Source organism: Triticum dicoccoides, chromosome 7A (genome assembly GCF_002162155.2).
Source record: "Triticum dicoccoides isolate Atlit2015 ecotype Zavitan chromosome 7A, WEW_v2.0, whole genome shotgun sequence".
Taxonomy (NCBI): domain Eukaryota; kingdom Viridiplantae; phylum Streptophyta; class Magnoliopsida; order Poales; family Poaceae; genus Triticum; species Triticum dicoccoides.
Genome location: NC_041392.1, coordinates 60258450 through 60269994, shown reverse-complemented (window position 1 = coordinate 60269994; position 11545 = coordinate 60258450). Strand labels below are relative to the sequence as shown.

Sequence of the window (11545 nt, the reverse complement as noted above, 5' to 3'; positions counted from 1 at the left end):
GCGAATGGAGAGGATTTTATGTGACGTGGTGGGCGTACTCGGGCGCTCCCATATCCGCTCCATGTTTGGGCTGGACATAGAGGGTGCCTGTCAACCCGGACGTTTAAGGGCCATTTGAGAGGCCCGTCTGGGTTAAAAAATCGTGACCGGACGGTCTGCCCAAACGTTTGAAACGGGTTTGAGGGGTCTGGTTGTAGATGCTCTTATGAGAGTACTCCCTCCCTACCAAAACATATGACGTTTTTGTACTAGTTTAAATTGAACTACAAAATCGTTCTATATTTTGGTACAGGTAGTACATCAAACGTGTAGACGGCCACAAAGCAATCCGCGCACGGCTCAGCCCAGCAGCGTTCATCGGCCATTTCCTCTTCTCCTGTTCACTCGGCAAGTCTGCAGGATGGACACGGCGACGCTCGTTGCGGGCGGCGGCGGCGGACGTGAGCTGCAGCCGCGGGCGTCCGGAGGGAGCATCGAGGGTGAGGTGGAGCAGCTTAGCACTGCCCTGGGAGACGCGAAGTCGGTGCCCACTGAGGCCGAGGGGAATGGAATCAAGATCGTGCAACTCCGGCGGCTTCTCGAGGAGGAAGGCCGCGATGTGGCTTCACGCGCCGACGCCCTCGTGAGCGAGCTGCAGCCGTGGTCGTCCGGCGGGGGGATCGAGGGTAAGGTCCGGCAGCTTCACACCGCCCAGGAAGTCTTCAAGTTGGTGCTCGCTGAGGCCGAGGGCAAGCAGATCGAAAACGTGGAGTTGGCCCGGTCTCTCAAGAAATTCCGTCAGATGGCCTCCCGCGCGGGCGACCTCGTGGGCGAGCTGGAGCACTACCGCATCCAGGAAGAGCTTGAGCAAGAGGGGCACGAGGATGATGACCATGAGAAGGTCAGTGTTTCTTCAATTTCTTCAGCGTGGATGCAGCCATTTGTTTAATTGGGCAAGAAATCCTCATGGGGGGAGAAATCCCGTTTGTTTGTTTGTTTGTTTGTTTGGGATGGGATAGGTTCCGGTGACTGATTTATGGAATTATAGCCTATTAAATCTTCTATTTGTCTTTGGGTGTCGTGCAGGATAGTCGGGTGGATGGATCCCAGAGCCGCCTGATTCTGGAGAACACGGAGTCGGCCGAGGTGTTTCAGGTTAGCCGCTCCCATTCCTCTACAGCTTGCCTGGTAACTACGGAGTATTTGGGAGGGAAACAGAAATTTGGGGAAGGGAGTCATAGTGAGCTCATTGCACCATACCGGCGCTTGGTGCACAAGCTTTCGTAAGCTCTTTGAGCCAAAACAGGCAAAACGACATGAGCATGACAGTAAAAAAAAAGAGAAAATATTTTAGCAAAAAGTTGTAAGCAGCAAATCAAGTTACGTAATTAGACATTTTACTTGTGTTAAAAATCTGCAAGTAAATATACAAAGTAGCATGGATAACATAAAAATATATGATGATGTGAGTGCAAATGTTTTGGCAATATTAGATACAGACACTATCGATAGTTAAATGGTACATTATGGAAGTATCTAGAGACATGAATTTATTATACCAATAGAAAAACACCACTACAATACAACCAACAAGTAGGCAGGTTGATAAAGAGAATTTGGTTCAGATGAGCTATCAATGTTAATTTTTAATTTCTCATAACAAAATCTCAAAAGATGGTGGGAGATGACCGAGGGACGGGAAGTGGATCGAGAGAAAGATGGAGATATGTATATGAGTCATGATCTTTCAAGGCAAGCCGCATATGCACTGAATGAAATACTTCTATCAAAGCGCAGTTTTGTTTTCACTAGACGTTCATTTATGATTTAGGCTATAGTGGGAACAATAGGTTGTTGCCATGGAGCCAAATATGTTGAAAACATATAATACATTAAAAAAAATCTAAATCTAGCTGCAAACGCGCATGTCACCATACTGATGAACTTAATTCTTGAGTCCATATGTTAGATTGAATGCCAAGATAGTCCGCGTCAAACCTTAACTTGTTTTTTTTTGTACTGGATATATATGTAGATGTGAGAATTTATCTTGGTTTCATGGTTTCGAAAAAGAATTTTCCTTGGTTTACTCAGCCTGGTAATACAAACCAAATGAATGACACTGTACTTTACTTACCTGGAGAGCGAACTGACCTCTCCAATGATGTTGCATCTCAGGTTGGTCAAGACACTGGAGAAGATTGTGCTTTTTGCACAGAAGATTCATCTTCAGCCGCTCTTCAGATTCTTCCCTATGTTGCCAACTCTACGGTCCCTGCTAGCAACACTAGCCTGGAACCTCGTCTTGGCATTTCACGTGAGATAAATGAACACATTCAGGCATGCTGCAAAATGGCCAAGATTCTGCTCGAGGCTCTTGTGCCAGCAAAACTGGATGACCTTTCCCGTATTGTGCAGAAAAATCAGAGCATAGGAACCAATCTTCGAGAGACGTCGTCTTTCCTCACTGAACCCAAAGTTTATGGTAGGGACGAGGACCGGGATCGGATAATAAGAAAGTTAACAAGTGATGAATCTGCTGGGCAAGACCTCTCCATCCTTTGTATCATCGGTCATGGAGGTGTTGGGAAGACTACTCTGGCCAATGTGGTATTCAATGATTCGGCTGTCTCAAAGCATTTTCCTGTACGACTGTGGGTTTATGTGTCTGCTCACTTTGACCAAGCTAAGATTATACGCAAAATGTTGGAGTCCTTGACTGGGAACAAGCATGAAGACATCAAGAGTTTGAAGGACCTCCAGAGGACTCTGGAATCTGAAGTGAAGTCAAAAAGGGTGCTTCTTATTCTGGATGACATCTGGGAAGACAGCCAAAAGGAAAAATGGGATGATCTGTTAACTCCACTACAGTCCAATGGAGTCAAGGGAAACAAGATACTTGTCACAACTCGGAAGCCTTCTGTTGAGAAATTCATGAGAGCGAATGCTAAAATTAATCTGGAGGGTTTAGATCCAGATGACTTTTGGCATTTGTTTACGGAATGCGTTTTTGGAAATGAGAACTGCAAAGTACCTCCAAAACTGCAGAAAATTGGGAAGGAGATACTTGTCAAATTAAAAGGCAATCCTTTAGCAGCAAAAAGTCTGGGCAAAGTATTGAGAAGGGATCATAATCCTGATTTCTGGGCAACTATTCTGGATAATAATGAATGGAAGCACAGAACTGATGACTATGATATCATGCCGGCCTTGATGATCAGCTACAAATATTTGCCAGAGCACCTCCAGCAGTGCTTCTCGTACTGTTCTTTGTTCCCCAAGTATCATAGGTATGAGAAAAAACGTCTGGTCAATATTTGGATAGCCCAGGATTTGGTATCTTCCACTGATGTACGGCTGGAGGAAGTTGGAGGTCAGTTCTTCCATGATCTAGTCGAGTGGGGCTTTTTCCAAAAGGAATTTGAATTTGGAGACTTACACATCATGCATGATCTCATTCATGATTTGGCACAGAAAGTTTCGTCGGACGACACGTACACTATAGAGAACAGTGAGCATAAAGAAGCACCCTGGCTTGTTCATCATGTCAGTGTAATCACAGCAAGGGAGTACACGTCTCAAGTAGATGGAACGGTGCTTCTTAATGAGCCTTTTGTGCAAGAGTTTGCCAATTCATTCGGCAAATTGAAACAAAGTAAATTAAGCACATTTATGCTATTTGGACCGCTTGACTTGGCTATTGGAAACACAATTCGTCAAGAATTCAGTGAGGTGAACTCGGTTCGTGTGTTGACATTGGAGATGGCAGTCTTTGATTTAGATTTAGTGATAGTAAACATCTCAGCATTTGTCAATCTTCGCTATCTGGAGTTGAGCTGCTTTTATAAGGGACCCAGGTTAGAACTGCCAGAGGCAATATGTAGCCTATCTCATCTGCAAGTCCTGGATATAATGAAGAACTGGGGAGATAGCACAGTTTTACCGAGAGGCATGAACAAGCTTGGTAAGTTGCGCCATTTTATTGCCAGAGATGAGTTGCATGCAAAAATAGCCGGTGTTGGGAAGATGGTTTCCCTTCAAGAGCTCAAGACATTTTGTGTTCGAAAGGCAAGTGAGTTCAGCATAATACAACTCAAAAGATTGAATCAACTCAGAGGATCAATTAGAATTTGCAATCTTAAAGATGTAGGAAGCCAAGAGGAGGCTGCCGAAGCAAGGATATGTGACAAGGTCCACCTCACTACTCTGCACCTATCATGGAGTGGTGTGAATGGGCAAAACGTTGGTTTTTCAAGTAACTGTTCTATCCTCGAGGATCTCCAGCCACATGCTGGCCTTGTAAATCTTAAAATCGAAGCATACAGATATCCTTCACCGTCATGGCTCAGCAACAATATTCATCTCACCTCATTGCGGTCACTCCATCTGGATAACTGCAAAAAATGGTGCACAATTCCAGAACCCAAGCACTTGCCTCTGCTCCGAGAGCTAGATTTGCGTCATATGCCTCGTGTTCGTGAAATCGTGATTGGTCGTTTGGAGATTCTGGTATTATACTACTTGCCATGTTTGAGGCGATGCGCAGTTTTGAACGAGGAACAGTTATCTGAGAGTCTACAGGTTCTCGAAGTTGAGAATTGTGATCGATTGGTAGAGTTTCCCTTGCCGGTACTGCAAGACTTCCAGTTTACTAGTCTTCACCGGCTTGTCGTTCATATGTACTTTTGCTTCAGACACACTAACATCCCTCAGCTTCTGCGCATGGATTCTCTAAAGCATGTAGATTTGTGGTTGCAACCATCTTGCCAGGAATTTCAACTACGATTAGGCCCATCAAATGCGCTCCGCATGCAAATCATAGGAAGTCATTCTCAACCTGTTCTGAGAATAGAGGAAAGTTTGTTCGGGTTTGACAAACTAAAAAATTTGGTGGAGCTTGAAATCACAACGTATCCACATCTGACATACCTGCCATGGGAGGGCTTGCAACACTTGACATCGTTGAAAAGGTTCAAAATGATAGTGTGCAGCAAACTGTTTTCTAATAATGTTGAGTTCATTCTGCCACCATCAGTTGAAGAACTCGAGTTTCATTCCTGCAATATTACGGAGCAACATCTGTCGCAACTCCTGCTGAACCTTCCATCACTCAAGAAACTTGTCATAACTAACTGTGAAGAGGTAACGTCCTTACCTGTAGGGCTGTTTACAGATGAACACAGCCAAATGCCAGAAGGCTCGTGGCACATTGCTTCCAATTGTTTGCCGAGTCTTGAGAGGTTGCAGATCACCTTCCCAGAGGGTAGTAGTGTAATTGCGGCGATGCATTTTTCAAACCGGAAGGGCTTTGGAAGATTTGTCTCTCTCAGGGAAGTCATCATTGAAAATTGTCCTACTCCCCTATCCACTATGGTTTCAGGAAGAGCATCTAAAGTCCCTCCACCTTCTCTAGTAAAACTCATTGTGACTGACATCGAGGACAGCTGTCTGCAGTTTTCACAACTCTCTTGCCTTGTTGAATTACAAGTCTTGCGATGTTCGTCTTTGACAAGCGTCAACCTGGATTCTTGCACCGCATTACAAGACCTCAAGATTGAAGGATGTAAATTGCTATCGTCAATTGAAGGTTTGCAATCATGTAAAACGTTGCGGCATTTGAGCATCCACGGTAGTGAAGCGCTACTATCACTCAGAGCATCGCTTAGCACCCTGACAACAGTGAGTATAGAGAAGAATCCAAATTTGGCATGTCTTGACCTGCACACATGTACAGCACTGCAGAAACTACGCATTGAAGGCTGTGCTACAATGGCTTCTTTTGAAGGTATTAAATCCCTTGTCGGTCTGAAGGAGTTGAGAGTTGAGAACTCTCCAGGCTTCATAAGGTCATGGATTTCAGCAGCAGCGGAAGTTGAGAGCGAGGACAGCTACTTCATGGGAACACTTCAGGTGCTTGATATTGATGACATTAGTGTCCTATGTATGCCCATATGCTGCCAGTTAACTTCTCTGAAGACACTGACCATTGATGGAGCCCGTACGGTGGGCGTATTGACGGATGACCATGAGAAAGCGCTTCTACTTCTCACCTCCTTGAGACATCTTGAACTCAACAACTTTAAGCATCTCAGGTCACTGCCGGCTGAATTCCAGTCCCTTGCATCACTGGAAAGATTTACTCTTGTCAATTGTGAGCGTATCACTTCCTTGCCCGTGGGGGGTCTCCCGGCTTCGCTGAAGGACATGGATCTGAAAGGCTGCAGTAAAGAGCTAAATGCATCGTGCATAGAAAATTATCAAGCTCGAAGGTTGCATCTATGGGTTGACGGAACCGCATATGAATAAATCCACTTACTAAGGCCCTGTTTGGTTCAGCTTTTGTCGACGGATTCCGCTGCCGCGCAGCAGAATCTGAACCAAAGGGCGAACCCAGCAGAATCCGATTCCAGAAATCCGCTGCCAAAATCTGAACCAAAAGCGGAAGCAGCCCAAGACGTGCTTTCCAAAAATCTGATTTTGCTGCGGGCCAAAATCTGAAAAAGCTACATCTGATTTTGCCAAATGACCTACATCTTTTTCACATCAGATTTTCCACAGCTGTTTTTCCACAACAGATTTTTCACAGCTGCTTTTAGAAATCCACAGCCGAAGCAAAACAGGGCCTAAGTGCCTGGATGTGGTGTAGCACAGCAGCCCTTTATGGTGTTTGGGCCTCGAGAGCTTCCATGTGAGATATCCTTTTCCACCACATACCATAAGCTGTTTCATTATGAGATAAATATAAAGCCTTTTTTGATTCAAGTCATTGGCTAACATTTACTCTGTCCGTATATGTCGTTTACGTACACAAGTCACAATCATGAATTTTTTTAATACGAATGTAATGACATCAACTTCATGCCACATGAGCCACATGTTAAGAAAGTAATTGCTGGTCAAAGACTTGTCTTAACGAACCAATATATGCCTTGCATTTTTGGACAGAGTGAACAACAAATTTCCTTTCCTATTTGTGTTGGCCACTGTAGAAACAAAGGAAACTATTGTGCCAGAAACATCGACCATGTCTTATTTTGATATATTTATCCTCCACCAGTCTGTTCCGGACCATTCCTAACTACTCCCTCCGTTTCATAATATATGATGTTATTACAACCGATATATGAGTTATATTGGTTGTAATAACATCATATATTACGGGACTGAGGGAGTAGAAGAGTTTATTTGTGGTAGAAATGCAACTAAGCCATTTTGCTATGCAATCTTTAATACTGACAGGGGAATCCAAGCTGGCTCAGTTGGAGTAATTGAACGCTAGGATCAAAAGCCGAAGGAGGAGACCGTGATATTAAAGTGCAAACACCAGGTTGACAAATTTTTTGCCTCATATGTGATAGCCTTTTCTTTTAGGGTCCTCATATGTGATAGCTGGTGTCACACCTGCGAGTCTGGTGACTACGGTGGACTGAGAGTTGTGTGGGCCGTGGGCCTTGTAAGAGTGTGGGGCCAGGATCAGTGAATTGTTCTGAAATCTCACCCTGTTTCTCTGTTGTGTTCTCACAGCCTTCTTCCTCTCCAAGCCAAAATCCTCACCTACTCCTCAATCCCTTCCTCGCGCGATCCAGATCCTGGGGGCCGCGTCTCGTCACAGCCCGTATTGCATTACGCAGGTTCAGATAGCTGGGTGGTTTACTCTCAGGATTTCTCACCAAAAGCACATCAACTTCTCCGGGTTCGGAATGACGCTTCCAGGCTAGAGAGAGGATTGCCCATGCTCATTAAAAGGATTATTATGCTGCTAATTGCCTTGTCAGGCAGATCCAACACCACCATGTGTTCATCATGCTGCTGCTATTTATCTTGATTGAATCAACTGTACTGTTTTTTTCCTGTATATATTAACAGAAATGAAGTGTGCTACCTGTAGCCTTGTTGGGTGAATCAGATGTGTGCACAGAAACCACTGTCCACTTGTGCTCCTTGCTAAGGTGTTAATCCCATGAGCTTGGAACTTCACCCACTAAAAAACTTGTTTTGCTCAACAGGTGTTGACATAGTATGATGTTTGTGACTCCACTTGCCACGAAAAAGCACATCCAAACAAGAATCTTTCTTAAGGAAATTACAAAGTGCTGCAGAATCGAGAGTTTTCATATGTTGGAACAACATAAGCGAAATAATGCACCTCATACACATGTTCATGTGAAAGTGGCATGCAGCGTCTAAGTTACTAATAATGTGAAGCAAGTTGCTCCCAATGAACCATATAAAATGTCACACAAGTCTAACTCTGCAAACTAAAAAAAAAATACTGCTCAGGAAACAACTTTTGTACACACTCACAAAATACAGAGAGCTCTTGGCCAAACTCATTTCATTAGTGTGGCCGCCCAGATTCTAGCATGGAAAGTACCATCGACAAGCTCATTTCTAGACAGTATTCAGCTAAAAAATCACCTTCCTGTGTGCGATTGTGTTTCAGTCAGATGTTATGTGGGTCAACCAACTGTCAGTGGCAGGAGATGTTATTTGTTCCATAGCTTATGCGCTGAAGGCTTGTGTCCAACATATCTGTCATCCATCTCTGAGGCCCGCCGTCATCTCCAATAACATTGTATGCATATGATGACAGCCCAACATCCTCGCCACATGAGCTTTCCACCCCCAGCTTATACAGCCTTTCTGTTCTAGATAAAACTACGAGGTTGGAAAATGTTGAGAAGCTATTGCCAACAAACACATCTGCTCTCGCGCACACCTCAAAGTCGATGGCAGACTTTAGAAGGTAAGGCTGCCTCTCGTATATGTCAGTAACTCCGAGTTTCTTCTTCTCATAGGCAATCATACCCACTCTCCAGCCACTGGTGACAGAATCATCTTCTAGAAGGCTGTCGGCTACAGCAAGATAAACCACAACCGGCCGGCGTAGATCAGTGATCTGTGAGACCTTATGAATGATCTCTCCTTTGCTGCTGCAGATTTCCTTCAAGTTAGACCGCTTCTCCCACTTCTTGCAGTGGATCATCCAGTCCTTCTCTATTCTCATGCGAACAGCAATGTACTGCACAGGCAGATTTAACGAACCATCATCTATACTCTTCTTTTTATGGGAAATAGCAGCCTCGTGTCTTGCTTTTTCCCCTGCATCTTTAATCTTGGATATGACCTTGACTACTTCAGCTTCTATATCAGGAGCTAAGGCAAGGCAATCGAAGACCTTGGCATAGTTCTTCACTGGCCAATGGTCAGGCCACAGAAACGGATGTTTCCCAGTGACATGAATTACTTGATAGCCATCGGCTTCACCCGTTTTGGACTGTTGCAGCTGATCCAAGTCTCTCTCCACTGTCCACCTCCTACCACTTCCCTTTTGTAGTTTATAGGGCTCAGTATGATTCGAAACCTCGGAGTACCGAGCTAGCCTTGCAAACCCATGACAGCGTGCATTGAATTTGGTGAAGTCAAACACCTTGTCGAAAGGAATAGGCTGCAGAAAGTCAACCTCTTTGTAAAAAAGTGAAGCACTCAGACTTGGCATGAGCAGAGACCGATTCAGGAATTTGGCAGTCAAGCATGCCCTGGCAAATGCGATCTTCTGATTGTTCAATCCCCATATAATCTGTGGGACCTCAACAAACTTGTCTTTCCTAACTCCAGGAAACAGGTCAAGGGTTGATGGCTCATAAAAACTCTTCTCAGACAAATTAATGGCGAGAAAAGGGGAGACAATCGCTCTCAATACAATAAGACCAATCACTACTAGAAGGCATTTGCAAATGACAGGCCTCGTCAGCAAGCTAATGTGCTTGAGATGCTTAAGGTCTAGTAGGAAGTTCATTGATACAGTTCTTTGATTCCTTCCCGTCCCAAAAGGTCATTTATGATTTTATCACCCAATGGTGCAAGTTATCTCATTCCAACACCAGTGGCACATGATCAACATTTCCGCTTCATTTTGTTGCTGAAGTACAAACTGCGCTGCAACCTAATGGGTTCAATAACCAAACACGCTTGGATGTCTGCACCAGTTCTTCCTGGGAAACGAGTAAATTAGATTTCAAGCTCAGGGCATTCAGTTACTAGTATAAGCATACTTCTTGAACCCAGTAACAGTTTACTGTACGCTCCGCCAGAGAGGCTGCAACTGAAATGAAATGGAAAACAAAGACACAACTCAAGGTTATTATGCTGCCACACTTCACATGCAATTTCAAAATCTACCAAGTGACTCCATACAACCTCTGTTGATTGTATTTGCTCATAGATGAACTGTCTTAAGAGTAAAGATTAACTAATTAACCATAGCTCGAAGGAAATCACCTAGAGTCATTTTACATCGGTTTACGGAATGCCAGATATGTCGGCGGCGACCACTAGTAAAGCAAGCATAAACAGCAAGGTTATACTCATACATGTTCAGTGTAATGAGTTTAACTATCCTAACACCACCTAAGCCAGCAGCTTTTGTACATCCAAGTCCAATTTATAAATTTCATCATTTCATATGGATGTCAGCATGCTAGCCTGACATACTGGAGCCATTCACTAAAACTAAAAATGAATGTAAACAAAATCATGCTCACTGGTCACTACTCACAAAAAATGAATCTTGACTTTTGCAGGAGAAAAAATACACCTGAGCAAATAACAAATGGCTTTGCAAAACATAGCAGCTCCAAGAGCGAGGGCAAGCAATCACTAGTCTGACTATAGATTTAGATCTGGCAGAACCTGCAGCAGCTATAGAAAGAAAAAAAAACAAGAACACAGAAGCTGAGCCGTGTCGTCCATACCTAATCTGAGCAGATCTTTCATAGGGAAAAGCTCCAACTGGCCGCCCTCGGCCGGGCCTCGCATGAACCCACTGCTTTGCCCCACCTCCACTCCCAAACTTCGCTGCAGCCGGCAAGGCACGGCTCCCCCTTCGCCGCCGCAGGCGCCCACCCCAGCCCTCTCTCCAAGGCCGCCGTTCCTCCCCCGGAAGGCCCGATCCAGCTCGAGCGAGTGGCTTGATCTGGTGCAGAGGGGTGGGTAGGAGGAGAAGGGAAGCGGCCGCTCGACGCTATTCCGGTCGCCGGAGGCAGATCACGGCGAGCTCACCACGGGGGAGGAGCGAAGAAAGAAATCTGGGAAGGGGAAAACGGGGAGCAGGTCGGTCAAGGGGGGAGAATGTGCACGAAGCGGTTCACGTGCGATAACTCCTGGCCCAGTTTGCCAGTGGAAGGAAATTCCCATTCCTTTATTTTATTCTTAATATACAGTATATTCTTAGGACCCATATACAGTGTATTCTTAGGACCCCAACAGCAGACGAACGTTCGCTGTGAGACATGACAACTGCAAACATTTTGTATCGCAATTTCTTCGAAAGCATGTGGCAATTCCTTCACAGACACATGACAACTTCTGGCAAGCCAAGGATTTTGTGTGAAAATTGTCGTGTTCGCTTGAAAGAACTGGCATGCTCCTAACAAATAAGTTGCCGTGAAAACGTTCGTTCTGTCATGCACCCCCAGCGAGCGTTCGTTGAATAACATTATCCTATTCTTACTACTCCAGAAATTGGAGCAAATCAAATGATTAGAACTCCAAGGTGAATTTCAAT

General features: G+C 44.7%; 2 protein-coding genes across 5 annotated transcripts; one reads left to right on the top strand and one right to left on the bottom strand.

The window, feature by feature from the left end:
- Positions 1–351: 351 nt before the first annotated feature.
- On the top strand, positions 352–7870 carry LOC119331540 (disease resistance protein RGA2-like). 3 transcript variants are annotated; one of them, XR_005160550.1, is made up of 5 exons: positions 352–880; positions 1066–1134; positions 2158–6667; positions 7219–7306; positions 7504–7870. XR_005160550.1 is itself a non-coding variant. In XM_037604705.1 (3 exons), exons 1-3 carry the CDS (start codon positions 401–403, stop codon positions 6283–6285), a joined length of 4677 nt encoding a protein of 1558 aa, XP_037460602.1. In that variant the 5' UTR covers positions 352–400; the 3' UTR covers positions 6286–7211. The 3 variants fall into 3 exon arrangements, 1 of the variants encoding a protein (XP_037460602.1); XR_005160549.1 differs by having other exon boundaries at positions 7219–7870; XM_037604705.1 differs by lacking the exons at positions 7219–7306; positions 7504–7870 and having other exon boundaries at positions 2158–7211.
- Positions 7871–8073: 203 nt separating this feature from the next.
- On the bottom strand, positions 8074–11110 carry LOC119329772 (O-fucosyltransferase 23-like). Of its 2 annotated transcripts, XM_037602869.1 has the most exons (3): positions 10734–11110; positions 10035–10084; positions 8074–9974 (listed from the first exon to the last, which is right to left on the bottom strand). In XM_037602869.1, exon 3 carries the CDS (start codon positions 9776–9778, stop codon positions 8450–8452), a length of 1329 nt encoding a protein of 442 aa, XP_037458766.1. In that variant the 5' UTR covers positions 9779–9974; positions 10035–10084; positions 10734–11110; the 3' UTR covers positions 8074–8449. The 2 variants fall into 2 exon arrangements, with proteins under 2 accessions (XP_037458766.1, XP_037458765.1); XM_037602868.1 differs by lacking the exon at positions 10035–10084.
- Between the last annotated feature and the right edge of the window lie 435 nt (positions 11111–11545).

Coding starts and splice junctions, on each gene's coding strand:
- LOC119331540 (XM_037604705.1), top strand. CDS start 401: ATGGACACGGCGACGCTCGTTGCGGGCGGCGGCGGCGGACGTGAGCTG. Junction 881..1,065: donor AGGATGATGACCATGAGAAG/GTCAGTGTTTCT, acceptor GGTGTCGTGCAG/GATAGTCGGGTGGATGGATC. Junction 1,135..2,157: donor AGTCGGCCGAGGTGTTTCAG/GTTAGCCGCTCC, acceptor GTTGCATCTCAG/GTTGGTCAAGACACTGGAGA.
- LOC119329772 (XM_037602869.1), bottom strand. CDS start 9,778: ATGAACTTCCTACTAGACCTTAAGCATCTCAAGCACATTAGCTTGCTG.